Source organism: Tenebrio molitor, chromosome 3 (assembly GCF_963966145.1).
Source record: "Tenebrio molitor chromosome 3, icTenMoli1.1, whole genome shotgun sequence".
NCBI classification, from domain to species: Eukaryota; Metazoa; Arthropoda; class Insecta; order Coleoptera; family Tenebrionidae; genus Tenebrio; species Tenebrio molitor.
The window spans coordinates 21,850,509-21,865,018 of NC_091048.1; the positions used below are offsets into that span (position 1 = coordinate 21,850,509).

A 14,510-nucleotide genomic window follows, 5' to 3' on the forward strand; every position below is an offset into this window, starting at 1 on the left:
TGCAACAAGTGAGTAAAGTAATACTTTTTTATGAGAAGGAAAATTTGCCGCTCGAGCGAAGCGAGTGCGCAAATCCGCCGAGTAAAAAAAAGATACTTTACTAATGAGTTGCATACTAAATTTTTTTGGCGCCCGTAAGTTTAGATAACAATTTTTTCGTGTTTTAAATTGGCCCACTCATGCCAAAAAAATTCCAATTTACATACGAACTCGATTAAAAAACTACTATGTAATTATGAATGAAAAATTTTATAATTGCGTTAAAAAATGACACGCTACGGCACATTTTTTTAACGCAAAATGCGTGCAAAAATGAACCGCTATGGCACTTTTTTTTAACGCTTCTTGACCGATTCAAAAATCACATACATATTTTATGAACGCAAACAAATAAAAAAACTTGCACTTTTTTTGACGGACGTTAAAAAAATTAATTTAAAAACTAACCATTAGAATGAAGCGCAGTCAAGATGTATATTAATTTTTTTTTATCAAATCCAAGGTTTTTTACACAGTATATCGTCAAAATCAAAATACAACATTACTACAACAAACAATTCTCACGAATAACAATAAATTAAAAGAGCATATTTTTTGTATCACTTTAAGACAGAAATATTTTGCATTAAATAATATCTAGGGCCAGTATACACAAGCGAAATTATAAACTAAACTAAAAAAATAACAAAATGACCATTAAAAATGCTTAGTGCCAAGGTTGGTAGAACTGATTAATTTGTATGGTAGGTTGCCTGGTTGCCATTTAAACCAATAGTTTGAATTTTTTCGCCCCGCAAAAGTTACTCGTGACGTCATAATGCACTAAACTTTTACGACAAAGTCTGTCGATCACGCATTAGGTGTTCCTTCACTAGAATAAAACCCAATAAACATCACGGAGCTTATAAACCTTGGGTTCTATTCGAACACTCAAAATTTCTGGGTTCATTTTACGTCACGAGTTAGTTTCCCACTGGTCTCCCAATTTTCAATTTCAATTTCAATTTTCCTATACAAATTAGTCAGTTCTACCAACCTTGCTTAGTGCAGTAATTACAGCCCTCTAGAAAAAAAACGAAGGACCAGTTACGCCATTGCTTGCCAACAGAAAAAAAAAAGAATTCTGTAAATAATATGTAGAAATGTCAGAACAACACTATTAGATGGCGCCACTTTAAACAGGTCACTTGATTTAAAGGTGTAAAGTTGAAGTGAAAACACGAAAACAGGAATCCTAACCTCAAAATAAAGCGTAATATTTCGTTCGGTGAAAATTTTAATTTCGTCGGTTTAACAGGAAGTATTATCGAATATTTAGGGTATAAATGTAGAAAAGTTTATCTTTACACAAGAAACACATTTTGAACAATACAATTTTTATTATCCAACCACTTCTAAAAACATGGTAAGTAACAATAAATTAACATGGTATAGGTATGGTAAAATAAATTCGTTGTTTGTTAAAATTCCAGGCGAGAAACGCAGAAAAAGCCATGTAAGTACCATACACTTTTATATATTTTTATGTTAAATAGAATGCGGTAATACTAAAAAAATAACAGCATAAAAATGCAGTATAAATTTGAAGTAAATCAGTCTATTAGATTACTTATAAATACATAATAGGTAGGTAACAGAAATATTTTTTAAATAGTACTAATAGTTCAATTAATTTATTAGTAAAATTAAAAACCACACAAAAATACTTTCACATTGAACAAATACTACGAATATAAAACAAAAAAATGTTGTGTGTACATCTTTACAACTAGCCTTCTTGGCTTTGGAAAAGTATTACTACATTTTACAGAAAAAAAAAATCAGGTATAGTTGCGGACACGGAATTTTGGACGTCACATTTATGTCAATTCCAAAAATGTCATTATTATGATTGACGTTTGAAACTATTTGACATTTGAAAGTTTATTTTTGACATGTCAGTATGATAAAAATTACAAAAATCGACAGTGAGGCTAGCTGCACCAAATGCACCTAAAGCCAGTTTTGCATGTTTATGTCAATCGAATAACAAATCCTCCAAGATTCCGTGTCCGCAATAGTACAAGATCTTTTTGTTCATAAAAAAAATACAACCTCTAAATAAAATAGTGCTATGGACACATGTTCAGTATTATTCCGCGCATTATGTAGATACGGGGTCATTATAAATGTTTGTAACAACTAGTGGGCGTAGCGGCACACCTAAAGCATAGCGCACAGCCACCTACGATGGGACAATCATTTATAATGACCTTGTATAATGTGTGAAGTAACAGAAATATTTTTATTTAAAAAAATTGAACATTTGCAATTGAGTTTTTTTAAAATTCCGTATTCTACATAAGAGTTACTGATTTAAAGTTGTCCACTAACAATAATTACATATCTTTTGACCTAACGGGAATGTATTTCGACGTTCCTAAAGAATTGACTGTAGTTTTTGTATATTTCCGAAATTTTCACTGTATGAGATAACGCCATCACTGCTATTTTATTTTCCAAAGTAAAAACCTTGCCCTGGTTATCAAAAACTGCAACATTATCTACGAGTGATCGGAAATCTATTATATAGATAACCGAAATAAATATAAATTAAAGAAAACGTTTGAACACATTTAACAGTTGAATATATTTTTTTTTTAACTAATAAAGATTTATTAGATTATTCTTAATTTTGGGGGATTTTATAAGTCTCTTCACGGATGCTGTGGTTACTTTGCTAGCCTTGACAAATTTTTTAGCGAGTGGCCTAAAGCATGTTTGGGACTTATTCTTTTTATCAACCAAATAGATATTTTGAACCTTTACCCATCTAATCAGTCACTGTAGCCTATAATCTGAGGAAGCCATATTGCACCAAAAGAGGACTTCACATTCAACAATAAAACGAATCAAGTTCCTGTTAATGTTTTATTTTAAAGAGGCGTCTCTTTTCTTTATCTCCAGAAATAAAAAGTTACATTATCTGCCGCCACGACTTATTCGGCTGAAATTGAATACTTCTCTCAATTAGTGCAGTGTATAGGTACTATGTACTTGTCAACAGAATGAAACATGTATTATACAGTGTGGAATAAAATGATTTACATCTAGTTACCTTTGCATTACCCTTGTAAAAATACGAAATGTCGCTCTACAAAAAAAAGAAGCCTAACCTCAAAATATATATCCAAATTCCAAATGTGATTTATTGCGAAGGGATGATATGAACGCAAAGTTGAGATTGAAATTAAAAAGGAACTAACAAAAGCAAGTCACAGCTAGTGTTGAAAGTGGCTACCAATAGTTCGGCACTTCGAAAAAAAAAGTAGAGCGGTGCAGGAAAATTTACATGTGCAAAAATTCCAAAGGTAACTAGATGTAAATCATTTTATTCCACACTGTATGTCTACTTGTCATACTTAAAATACCCTTTTGATTATTATTTTTTATAAACAACAAAAATATGACAAAACAACGAAATTACTTATTAATTGTGGGTTTCCCGCTTTAACTTTTGAAATTTTTCAAAATGTTTCTTTGAAACCCTTGTGTCAATAAATTAACATTCTTGGTCACAGTTTTTATTTGTACGAACTTTACACCGTCGATATTGATGTTTAACAGCTGAATTCACTGTTCTTTTTTTTGTCCCTGCAATTCGTAATTCTGTTTAGGCTTACAGCTGTTCTCAAATAGATTTAATTTTATGACAAATGTGGCATGTGGTTGCTTCGTAATAATTTTACGATAGGTTGTTTTTGTAAAATAATGTAACTGTTCTCAAAAGTTTATTGCAAATGCCAACGTTTACAATTTGTCACATTGAAATGGCGTTTCAGGACAACCCTGGCGCGTTGGAGAGCGGCCCAGCTAGGCGAGAACGACAAGCACAAGAGGCGTCGACCCCATTTAGCTTCCGAGTGCAAAAGCTTATACGCTTGTGAAAAATGGCGAATGCAGATAATTCGCGAGATCGCGAAAAAAGTCGCCCAAATCCAGAACGCAGGTCTCGGCGAGTTCCGAATCCGCGACTTGAACGACGAAATAAACAAATTACTTCGCGAAAAACGCCACTGGGAAGACCAAATCAAAGAACTGGGCGGTCCGGACTATCAAAGGACGGGACCTCGGATGCTAGATCACGAAGGGAAGGAGGTGCCCGGAAACAGGGGTTACAAGTATTTCGGGGCTGCTAAAGAGTTACCAGGTGATTTTGAAATTTTATTCAAATCTTAGTTTATCTACACAAAAGAAAATTCAAACAATAATTAAAAAATGTCTATCGACTTGTGGAATAATTAAAACACTGGTTGGTAACGCGAAACATCACATTTGAAATCGTAATAGCTCTCCGTCGAAAATGATTGTGTACAGTAAAGTGGAGTATTGTCTTTACGCTGCAGGAGTCCGGGAGTTGTTTGAGCAAGAACCACCGCCTCCCCCGAGGAAAACTAGGGCGGAGATGATGAAAGATATCGATGCGGACTACTACGGGTATATGGACGACGATGACGGTATACTTATACCTTTGGAGATGGGAGCTGAAAAATTATGTAAGTTTATCCGTTGACCGTCAATCAATAAATCCACACTTCACAACGATTTACAGCCATACAAAAAGCGATCTCCGATTGGAAGGAGAAAAAGGAACGTTCATTGACACACGACGAAGACGAAGAAGTCCCCGACGAGGAACACATCTACGCGGTTGAAGAAGTAAGTAAAGAGAGCAATGTGGTTATTTATTTATTACGCATGGATTCACAGTCAGATGACGAAGACGTGGAAAAGAAAAAGACTGAAGGGGACCAGAAGTTCATTGCTCACGTACCCGTCCCGAGCCAACAGGAAGTAGAACAGGCATTGTTAAGAAGGCGCAAGCAAGAATTGTTAGAGAAGTACGGCGTACAAGAACAAAACCAGTCATTGTAAAAATAAATAAAAACTTACGATATTTTTGTAGTTACGGCATGTTTGGATCTTCTCTCAATATCCCTCTACATATAAGAGTAAATTCCATGACGGAATCAGATAGTTTTCTTTTGTTGGCCTTCTCTCTACAACTGTACATGTTACTTGCGGCAAACTCGCTAAAACTTGCTCACCGTAAAACGCTCCTGATAAAATGCTCTTTCTGGTGTGTGTTGATACGCGGCGACGGAAAGTCTTCTTGCGCCAACAACGTATTCAACCACCTACTTAGATTATCACAGTATTTTTTATTTAAAGCGAGTAACAAATCACTGAATATGTCGACGGACGATCTCGGCGCTGTGCTACCTAAATTTATGAGGATGCGCAATACCAGACTTTCGCCGTAACTTTGGACAACACTGGCTTGAGCGGTATCACGACTCTGTGATATAAAACTCACTAGGAAACTGGTGCACAGCTTGAGAGTCTGTGCTTCAGGAAGGGACAAACACAAAACGGCTGAAGAAAAACGCTCAGAAGGAGGATGCTCCACAATGAATTATTATTCTTACCACACTGAAACAGAGCAGCGGTGTCTATGCCGCTTGCAAACACGACTTGCGGAATTTTCTTGAACAACTGGGCCATCATCGCGAAAAATCCTTCAAGCACGTCAGTTTTCTCGGACAACTGATTGGTACTGTTCAGCTGGGCGCACATCTGTAAAGTCGTGCTGACGATTTCGTGCAAAAGTTGGTGCGTTATAGGTCTAAACTCTTCCTCGTTACCAAACATGATAACCACCTGGCCAACAAAAAAATCAAATATCTTTATAAACTATGACCCTCTAAAAACTGACCGTTTTGGCAACCATTAGTATGTTGGACTGAGGACACTCTCGATACACTGCCACGACTAATTGCAGAATGTCGTTAATGAGAGGCGTGCAGTCTTCTAGTAAAGTCGTTACGACGTATTTAAAAAGAATACTGAGTTCCTAAAAACAAAATTTGTTCTAGGTTTTGACGCACGCTGACATTGTGCATCTTACTTCCATCACGTCACTACTCCTGCCGTACTTTTCACCGATCACCTTGTATAAGGGCATCGTGTTTTGCATAACCAACACAGTGGGTTGTTCCATGATTTGCGTTTGACTTTTCTTCACACAAAGCGAATTAAACAATGACGACAACACTTTTAGTCTAGTAATAAGCGAAGTCTTTACAGCAGGCGACTGGAAACAAAAATAAAATAATGACTGTTCAAATCAGCTCGAATTATGTGTACCGGCTCAACATTAAGCAACTCTTGCATCTCCTTGAAGGATGGCGCTAGAATAATATTGAGATATTCCATTATGCGAGGGACTGGCAGAATACTTAAAACTTTTCCTATACTAAACATAAGTCGACTACACTCGGCTAGTTTTAAAGCACCCCCTTGTAGGGCGGACTGAAATGCAACAAATACAATCTTCTTTTTCACAATAACTGCACGCACTTACTTGTGCTGCTATCAAAATATGGTCGGCGTAGGGTAACAAATACTTTTGACAGCTATGCGTCAAGTCTTTCAACGCCATGGTGGCGCTCGTCGCAACTTCGGGTTTATCCAAGGCGGAAATCACCAAAGGCAGAACATTTTCTAGCATTTCTGGATGTTCAGTGATCCAGTCTGAATACGAGCCCACAGTCTCCAAAGCTGAGGCCATTACTCTTTTATGCAAATCTCTAAAAGGTATCTCTTTGATCGTCATCATTAACTTGGGTAAATACAAATTTTCTAATTCTATGGATTCTGCGATTGCGCCGAACGCGTGGAGGCAAGTTTCCACTTCATTCCATTGTATTGTTGGAGGGACACCTGTTGTATTGTTCTTATGTAAAGCTTCTGCTAATTTACTATTCAAAATATCGAGCATCTCTAGATTTAGGACGTTGTAACAATAAATGAATGTATCTGCGATGTCTTGACGGTAACACCTGAATACCTCTTTGTCGTCTAACGACCAATCACCGTCTTCTTGGAGTGGATACATGGACTTTCTCAACATTATGCACACTAAATCCCGGTAGTACGGTTTTATCATCAGCAGCAACTGTGCGCATTCTGCTGTTTCTAACGACAATATATCATCTTGGAGGGTGTACCAAAAACCAAAAGTTAGAGTACTGCTCGATTCGTCGACGGGATATAGTCCAGGTAAGTTAGTACACTTTAAAATTGAATTAAAAAAATCGAAGGTAATCCTCTGTTCCTCAGGATTTTCAGATTTCAAATTGCTGATGAAAATTTTTGAATGAACATCTGCTATAGTTACTAGCAGGCCGTACAAATTTGCAACAATATCCTTAAATTATTCTCACAATCAGACATGGTAAGAAAATTACTCTACAGCTTACTTTATTACTCTCAAGACTGTTCCTTTCATTCTCCAAAATTTTCTCAAATTTATACAGCATGTCAGCACTACACTTCATTACGTGATTCTTATATCTATTAGTGTGAGGATGCTGAATTATAGCAGTCAGCGCCTCAACTGTTACTTCTGTTAGTTCCATTTCTTCTGAAGACATACCTTCTTGATCTAACTTATTCCTTAAACATAACTGGTCAGGACAAACAATATCTTTGCAAATGTTAACCTACCAGTATGTAAAACATGTTAAATTTATTAAAAGATTTATTACTGAGGTACAATCATCTATATTTAATCCTCCTAATTGAATCCAAGCAGAAGCACATCTAGCTGCATTTAAATATGTGGTCAAATTACACATATCAAATCTAAAAAATTATATTTTAATAGGGGAAAGCTTACATTACACAATAACAATTACCCATTACTTGGAATTGGCATCAGACACATTTCAACAACTTTAAGTATGTCCTTCGAGACATTTAGCAAGACTGTCCGTACCTTCAGTCTTTGGCTTACCGCTAATAAGGTACTTTGAAACTATAAATCATAAAATTGACCAAGTGAAACTTTGATTTGAACATATTTTACCTCTTCAGGTATCACAGTTAATATCTCTAAAAGTATCCAAATCACTCTTTCTGGCTCAACATTTGGCAAATGGTGTGGTTGAAAACTTGCCACTAACTCCTCAAAAGCATTGGGCCAATATGAAGGGACAGTATGAATTATATAAGCTGATAACTATAACAACATTAAAAATTGTTGAGAGCTAACTAAAATAATTTTTCTTACCGTAATGCAAAGCCGGTTCAGGACAATTTTAGGCCCCATTGCATAGTTAATTATAGCATCTAAAATGTGCTTCTTTAAGGGTTCATAGTGATCCTCTGGTACCTCGTTCCAGTGTTTCATTAACTTTGTGTGCAAAGTTGTGGCAGCAAAAAATTGCACTTCAGCATTCTGTGATAGATTTGCTTAAGAAACGAGGTCTGTTGTAGTTTTGTTACTTACTCTGTGGAGGCTCAGCAACTCCCATACGAAACTCCAAGCTTGTGTAGAATTCTGTGCTTCGGTTAACCACTGGTGAGCCTCAGCTTGTTGGCCCGCTTCACTCCTATAAAATAAGGTTACGGCTTTCTCTAAATTTTCAGTCGTGTATTCCATATTTGATCGTGGTCAAAACAACTTCTTAATATTATTCAACTGTAATTAATAAGCGATTTTGTACTTGCTGCTGCTACATTTTACGAATTGACAGGCGGCAAGACGTCGATAACTGTCAAAAATGCTGTCATATGTCATAAGTCATATGTCACGTAAATAGAAGTTTGAAGAGGAAATAATTACGATTATTTTCACTTTAAATAAATTTGTATTCCTGTATCTTTTCTATTTAGTTGATTAGTATTTGGTTTTTTGGTTTCTAATAATTTTTTTTGTAAATAGTTTGTATTTTGTTCTGAATTTGAGGTTATGTTCTGGCAGCTGTTTAATAGGAAAAATGGCGGATACCTCTCAAAGTAAGTTTGTTTGACAACATAATTTCAATTTTCCTTGATTATTTTGGTTCGCAACGAGATAAAAGTACATGCCCTGAACTGGGGAGCCGAATGATTTATTTGCCGTTACGTGGTATAATTTTTTATAGATTTGGACAATAGTGGTAAGCAATCAAGCCTTAACCCCCCAATCACAATGAAAGTAGATGCACCTGCAGAAGATTCCAAAACAGGTGAGAAATCATTTTTTCAGTGGTAATTTTTCGTTACACGTGTTCTTGTAGAAATTGGTGATAATGAGAAAAATGAAAGTACGAAGGGAAATGACGAATTCAAAGTTTGTAGTCCTTCAAGTAAAATTCCACCAACAAATGTCCCGACAAACCCCTTTGCTAGTTCTCAAAATAAATTCGCGAGACCTGGCATATTGAAGCCGCCGCAATTAAGTCTGAACAACGCCAACAATTCGAGTAAACCTAATTTTGTTCTGAATCCCAGTCGGTTAAACCCTTTTGCGAAAAGTGCTTCAAATGAAAATTCTAAAGAAGAAAGTAAAGCTAATCAAGTCAATGGTGAAACACCAAAATTTGTACCACTTATACAATCAGAACCGAAAACAAATAGTACTCAACAACCAGTAACAACGTCCAGTACAACTATAACATCAAGCTCATTTGTTTTTGGACAAAATCTTCAAGATCGCGTCATCGGAAGTGAAACGAAAGAAGAACCTAAACCTTCAACTAGTTTAAATTCCAATGGAACCACAGAGATGCTGTTTAGCAGTGCAATCAAAAATGAAGTTAAGACAGACAGTAATTCAACAAGCAAGGAGACCAAGTCGCTTAGCGAATCCGCGCGAGAATATGAAGAATCAAGAGCCAACAAGAGGAAATATGAGGAAGTTGAAATTATAACTGGGGAAGAGGAAGAAACAAATATTTTGAATATCAATTGTAAATTATTTGCCTTTGATAAAGCATCAGGCAGTTGGCAAGAGCGGGGCAGAGGGGTTTTGAGGTTGAACGATTTTGATGGGGACGGACATGTTCAAAGTCGACTACTTTTTAGAACCACAGGTATCTGGAGAGTTATACTAAACACCAAAGTAAGTTTTTTAAATCTCGTTATAAAACTATTTATATATTTAAATTGACGTCATCCTCATTTGTTGTTCCAAGGTTTAATTCTAATTTATAGTCACAACTTGCATCATAAAAATTTAATTTTCTTTTGAGGATAAAATCATTGCCTTAATGTTTTTGCAATTTTTTTTTTTAGATTTGGGCAGAGATGACTGTGGAACAAGCTAGTGAAAAAAGTGTCAGATTTACTGCCCTCGACCCGCAAGGCGTCATTAAAGTCTTTCTTGTGATGGTATGAGGACAACTCAGTTACAGAATCAAATAATTCTAAAAATACTGCGTTTTAGGCAAGCATTGAAGACAGTAAACACTTGTACTCGCAAATTCAGCTGCGAGTGCAAAAAGAAATTGCAGCCCAAAAACATAAAAAACCTAATGTAGATACAGACTCAGGGGGTCATTAATTTTCATTTGTTAATAAAAATACTTTTGATGTACCATTATGCAAGAAGCTGGTTTTGATATCTACAAATTGTGATGTAAATTAAGTTTTAATACTTTAAACCATTTAATTTCTACAGTTTTTTTTCTTCACCACGCCCAAGGACGGTTAATTTAAAAAATGAGAACATGAGTCGAATGTGTTGCATATTTTGTAATGATAAGAATAAGCAATAAAACTTTGAAAAAAAATCAACAGTATAATATCTTTGTTTTGGATATACAAAAATAACGCTTCTGAACAAGTTCAAATTTAATTTTATGCCATATCGAACGCTTTATTTAGAGTTTCCAAATCCCTCTTGTCCACGGCCGCTCTCAATTCACCTTTATTTAAAAGCGAGATGCACATTCTCAACGTGCTCCATATTGTGTCCGACATTTGTGACATTGACGGCGAATTCTTGACGTCTCTACCTCTCGCTTGCTGATTCAAAGCCGTCAGAAAATGCTCAGCAGCCTCCCTGCAAGTCTCAATTCAAATACAAACACCAACGCGTTAAACCGTACCTGTAAGCTCTCAAATTTATGCAAATTATTCCCACGTTATAGCGCGCCCTGATAAATCCGGGTTCCAGGTTGAGGGCGTGGTGATAAGCGTCGACGGCTTCTTCCGATTTAGAGCCGTTGGCCAAGGTCGCACCCAATCTGTTCCACAATTTGGCATCCTTAAAAACACGCATTCACAAGAGGAAAAGTGAAAGTGAAACGATTACGTCATATTTTACTGAGAGCGCGGTCCTGAAACAGTCTGCCGCTTTTTCGTAGTCCCCGGACAGGTTGAAGAGAACTCCGAGGCCGCACTGGACTTCGTAGTCTATATCTACTGGTTGTCTCAAAGCGGCCTTTATGTACAAATCTTGGATTACTTTTTGCTGGTCTCTATAAATACAGGACAACTTTAAAATACACATACGGGAAGTGGAGCGGTTGTAACTTGAAGATGGGTTAGTAGAAAGCGTGTCTGATCTCTACCTCACCCGGATTGAGCCGTGGTGTGTGTTTGTGTGAGTCAAGAGGACTAGAATTCTAGTATTCTTGGTGTGCGTGTATGAGTGTGTGTGCATGTGTCAACCTAACCTCAGTCTACTTCTCTGGATCATTTAAATCGATAATCAGATTGCAAAATGCAGTCTCGAGGTGCTACTGCCCTAATGAGCATGATCACAAAATAGTTACTCAGATAGACTTGGCACACTGTTTATTTTTTATTAACACGTGAGATTGGGTTTGAGTGACATTTGTTATTTGAAAACGTTTTGCAAGGAAGCGTGATGCCCACACCGTCACTTACGGCTGTAAAAAACTTGTAACTTGCCCAGTTAATTGAAAATCAGGAGGAATCAAGTCACTATATTTAGGATTATTAGCCAACCACTTTAACAGCATCTGTCCCGCCTGACTATAGTAGCTTTCGTTGGTGTAGCAAACCGCCAGGGCCATCAGAGCCGTCAAATTAGTAGGTTCTATTTCCAGACACTTCTTCAGCGCCGGAATGGCATTGCAGTCCTGGAACAAGTCATTCTACCACTTGACAATATACAAGGTCGAGGAGTCACCTGTTCGTTTTCCGCTTGAGTTTTTCCGAGTAGCAACCAAGCTTCGCTGTTTTCGGGCTCTTGTTTGACTGCTGCTTCGAAACACAAGACGGCCGACGGTAAATCGCCGTCTTCCAGTAGCTTTTTCCCCCTTTCTAACGGATTAGGAACGTCGAACATGGGATTCTCTTCGGTGAATGTGTATTCGGAGTACGGACTCGTGTAATACGAGTCGAATTCGGACAACCATGACTTCTCGCTTGTGTCAGGTTGGTCAAGGGTTTGTTTCAGTTCTTCTTGCAAGTTATTCCAGAATTGCGAATTGAACTCATCTTCTGAAATTTAGTTTTCAATTCTAATTCATGCACCTGGTCAATTTAATTACATTGTATTACAACTATGGTTTTATTAACGACGAAAGTTCTTCATCGGACCTTAACATAAAGTACAAACAAATTATATGTAATTAAAAAAAAAAAAAACATACAGCAAAACACAACTCTTACACCAAACTTACTTATCGTTCGAAACTTGACTTGTACAAAGAGTAATTGGTGTAACGAGCGTATTTTATCAGATTGTTTATCTGTACAAAATTTCCAAGTAAAAAAAAAAAAACATTCGTGGATTATGTTTATTTCTAAAACAGTAAACACTCCTGATAAGAGCAGTGGAACAGGAAATGTAAATTATTTTGTAAATGAAACGAAAATTGTTCTTTATGCACCAAGGGACCAAAGTGTAACATGTTTTATCGAAAATGGTAGTTCAAGGTAAAAATCGCTACGTTCCGAGGTGCAAACAGTATTTTTCCTACTACCGACTGTTAAAAAATGCTAATTTAAATCATTTCTGATGTTTGATTGAATGTTCTAACAGTTATGACATTCCCTGACGTTTAAAATGCCAATAAATTAAAATGGTCGCTGAATTATTATTTTTCTTTTGTTTTACTTACGTCCCATGGAACGTTTTGTAATTTTTTTGCCAGTTGCATATGACAAGGTGCATACACCGCAAGTGGTAGTTACGGACCTTGAATCAGGGTAAAAATGGCCTACTTGCGAAGCCGGTAGAAGAAACAAGTAGTTAGTTTTCACGACTTAAGTGCGTTCTTATGTTTAAGTAAATAATAATTAATCATAAATAGGCAAGAAAGTGTAATTGGCTGCTGCTATTATTAGTGTAATTAATTGCTGCATCTATTACACTAAGCTGACAAAAATTTAATTTATTTATCCAATTGATAAAACTATTTCAAAAAAATGCTAAGTCATTTTTTATTTCAACTCAAGGTAACTGTAAAATGTGTTTACATAAACATACTTGATGGCCTTTGTTTTTATTTTTTTCAAAGAACAAGAGGAGGAATTTAGCCAAAACACTTTATATGTTTCATTAGAAAATTGATAGCAGATTATAAAGATCACAATGCATAACTTATATTATTGAGTTTCAATGAAGGTTGTTTTTATTTTTGTTGTAAACAGGCAAGGTTATTGGTGTAATCTTTATTACTGACAAGTAAAAATCTCAATAATTATGTTCTGCTTACCATAATTTTTTTCCAACTTTTTGGCTGCAGTTTCAACTTTTTCTTTGTTCTCTTGGAGGAACTCCTTGCTCCACAACTGTGCCTCTTCTTCTGTCAATCGTCCATCTTCCAAATTAACATCTCCATCACCTACCTGTTTCATAAATTTCATAAACTACAACAAATTTATTTAAAATGCTCAACTCTGTGACCAGTATGTTTGCGTACCTTAGAATATACAAATTTAGGATCCTCACCGACTTGTGCCAACTCCTGTGCACTTAGCTGGGAGGCATTAAAAGTACTAGGTCCTGGAAGTATTTCTTGAGAGTAGTCAGTGTTCCAATCATCCAGAAGCTCTTCATTGCTTCTTTCTTGTGAAGAAATCTCTGCCCAGATTGCCTCATTATTTATGTTATCCTTGAATAAAACCAGCGAATGACATTGCAAAAATCTGCTAATCTATATGTCAACTAATTACATGAAAGACCTTCCCATCATCTATGTACTGTTGCGCCCAGGCATCATCATGGATTTGGTCCTTGATAGTGGAGGCTGGTATGGGTGGCAGAGCTGATCTTTGTGACTCGATATCGTGCATTTCTCTCATCAGATCTGCAGCAATGAAAAATGTGAATTTGCTCAACAGTTGTTAGAATTGATTACCATCCATCCGAAAGCTCTGCGGCACCGATTTCGTTTCTTGCAGAAATTGTTCGACCAATTGGTCAGAACTGCTGGGGAATGCGTGCCCATGGGCTTCTGCAAATGTGTGATCATGGGTGATGTGCGAAGTTAAACGGGCCAAGGGATTTTTCTGGCCGCACTCGGCCTCGGTCAGGGGATTAAACGCCATTGTAAAATTTAGGTCAAACTTCCGACACAAAAATCATTTTGTCAAAACACAGTCCCAAAATTTGACGGATATTTCATGACACTTTGCACACACACACACACACGCACGACGGTCGGATCGCGACCTTGGACTTTTTTCGCCCAAAACATCACGACTGCCAACGGCAGTTTAGTAAC

General features: G+C 36.6%; 4 protein-coding genes across 11 annotated transcripts; 2 read left to right on the plus strand and 2 right to left on the minus strand.

Moving 5' to 3' along the window:
• Positions 1-1,265: 1,265 nt before the first annotated feature.
• LOC138126889 (pre-mRNA-splicing factor ISY1 homolog) lies at positions 1,266-4,948 on the plus strand. The gene is made up of 6 exons (XM_069042700.1): positions 1,266-1,405; positions 1,473-1,495; positions 3,822-4,189; positions 4,386-4,535; positions 4,592-4,698; positions 4,750-4,948. Exons 1-6 carry the CDS (start codon positions 1,403-1,405, stop codon positions 4,912-4,914), a joined length of 816 nt encoding a protein of 271 aa, XP_068898801.1. The 5' UTR covers positions 1,266-1,402; the 3' UTR covers positions 4,915-4,948.
• cdm (importin-13-like protein cdm) lies at positions 1,368-8,604 on the minus strand. 6 transcript variants are annotated; one of them, XM_069042693.1, is made up of 14 exons: positions 8,333-8,604; positions 8,114-8,281; positions 7,910-8,062; positions 7,740-7,858; positions 7,549-7,686; positions 7,302-7,497; positions 6,404-7,249; positions 6,187-6,351; positions 5,948-6,133; positions 5,756-5,893; positions 5,469-5,700; positions 5,088-5,415; positions 4,933-5,039; positions 1,368-3,633 (listed from the first exon to the last, which is right to left on the minus strand). In XM_069042693.1, the coding sequence occupies exons 1-13, from the start codon at positions 8,483-8,485 to the stop codon at positions 4,946-4,948; spliced, it is 2,916 nt and encodes a 971-aa protein (XP_068898794.1). In that variant the 5' UTR covers positions 8,486-8,604; the 3' UTR covers positions 1,368-3,633; positions 4,933-4,945. The 6 variants fall into 6 exon arrangements, with proteins under 6 accessions (XP_068898794.1, XP_068898795.1, XP_068898792.1 ...); XM_069042694.1 differs by having other exon boundaries at positions 1,368-3,648; XM_069042691.1 differs by having other exon boundaries at positions 4,933-5,045.
• Positions 8,605-8,639: 35 nt separating this feature from the next.
• On the plus strand, positions 8,640-10,481 carry RanBP3 (ran-binding protein 3). The gene is made up of 5 exons (XM_069042699.1): positions 8,640-8,841; positions 8,970-9,053; positions 9,105-9,928; positions 10,102-10,197; positions 10,253-10,481. The coding sequence occupies exons 1-5, from the start codon at positions 8,823-8,825 to the stop codon at positions 10,367-10,369; spliced, it is 1,140 nt and encodes a 379-aa protein (XP_068898800.1). The 5' UTR covers positions 8,640-8,822; the 3' UTR covers positions 10,370-10,481.
• A 111-nt stretch (positions 10,482-10,592) lies between these two features.
• LOC138126887 (peroxisomal targeting signal 1 receptor-like) lies at positions 10,593-14,478 on the minus strand. 3 transcript variants are annotated; one of them, XM_069042696.1, is made up of 9 exons: positions 14,145-14,478; positions 13,960-14,093; positions 13,707-13,898; positions 13,500-13,632; positions 11,966-12,279; positions 11,701-11,915; positions 11,123-11,288; positions 10,917-11,074; positions 10,593-10,870 (listed from the first exon to the last, which is right to left on the minus strand). In XM_069042696.1, exons 1-9 carry the CDS (start codon positions 14,332-14,334, stop codon positions 10,666-10,668), a joined length of 1,707 nt encoding a protein of 568 aa, XP_068898797.1. In that variant the 5' UTR covers positions 14,335-14,478; the 3' UTR covers positions 10,593-10,665. The 3 variants fall into 3 exon arrangements, with proteins under 3 accessions (XP_068898797.1, XP_068898796.1, XP_068898799.1); XM_069042695.1 differs by having other exon boundaries at positions 13,500-13,653; positions 14,145-14,477; XM_069042698.1 differs by having other exon boundaries at positions 11,725-11,915; positions 13,500-13,653; positions 14,145-14,476.
• Positions 14,479-14,510: the final 32 nt, after the last annotated feature.

Excerpts from the sequence above, each read along its gene's own strand:
- RanBP3 (XM_069042699.1), top strand. Across the intron at positions 9,929-10,101 it reads GAGTTATACTAAACACCAAA|ATTTGGGCAGAGATGACTGT; the intron begins GTAAGTTTTTTA and ends TTTTTTTTTTAG. Across the intron at positions 10,198-10,252 it reads TTAAAGTCTTTCTTGTGATG|GCAAGCATTGAAGACAGTAA; the intron begins GTATGAGGACAA and ends ACTGCGTTTTAG.
- cdm (XM_069042691.1), bottom strand. The coding sequence starts at position 8,485 with ATGGAATACACGACTGAAAATTTAGAGAAAGCCGTAACCTTATTTTAT. Across the intron at positions 5,894-5,947 it reads GGAGTAGTGACGTGATGGAA|GAACTCAGTATTCTTTTTAA; the intron begins GTAAGATGCACA and ends TTTTGTTTTTAG. Across the intron at positions 5,416-5,468 it reads CGCTGCTCTGTTTCAGTGTG|CCGTTTTGTGTTTGTCCCTT; the intron begins GTAAGAATAATA and ends GTTTTTCTTCAG.
- LOC138126889 (XM_069042700.1), top strand. Across the intron at positions 1,496-3,821 it reads AGAAACGCAGAAAAAGCCAT|GACAACCCTGGCGCGTTGGA; the intron begins GTAAGTACCATA and ends ATGGCGTTTCAG. Across the intron at positions 4,190-4,385 it reads GGCTGCTAAAGAGTTACCAG|GAGTCCGGGAGTTGTTTGAG; the intron begins GTGATTTTGAAA and ends TTTACGCTGCAG.
- LOC138126887 (XM_069042695.1), bottom strand. The coding sequence starts at position 14,334 with ATGGCGTTTAATCCCCTGACCGAGGCCGAGTGCGGCCAGAAAAATCCC. Across the intron at positions 11,916-11,965 it reads CTCAAGCGGAAAACGAACAG|GACTGCAATGCCATTCCGGC; the intron begins GTGACTCCTCGA and ends GACTTGTTCCAG. Across the intron at positions 10,871-10,916 it reads ATAAATTTGAGAGCTTACAG|GGAGGCTGCTGAGCATTTTC; the intron begins GTACGGTTTAAC and ends TGAGACTTGCAG.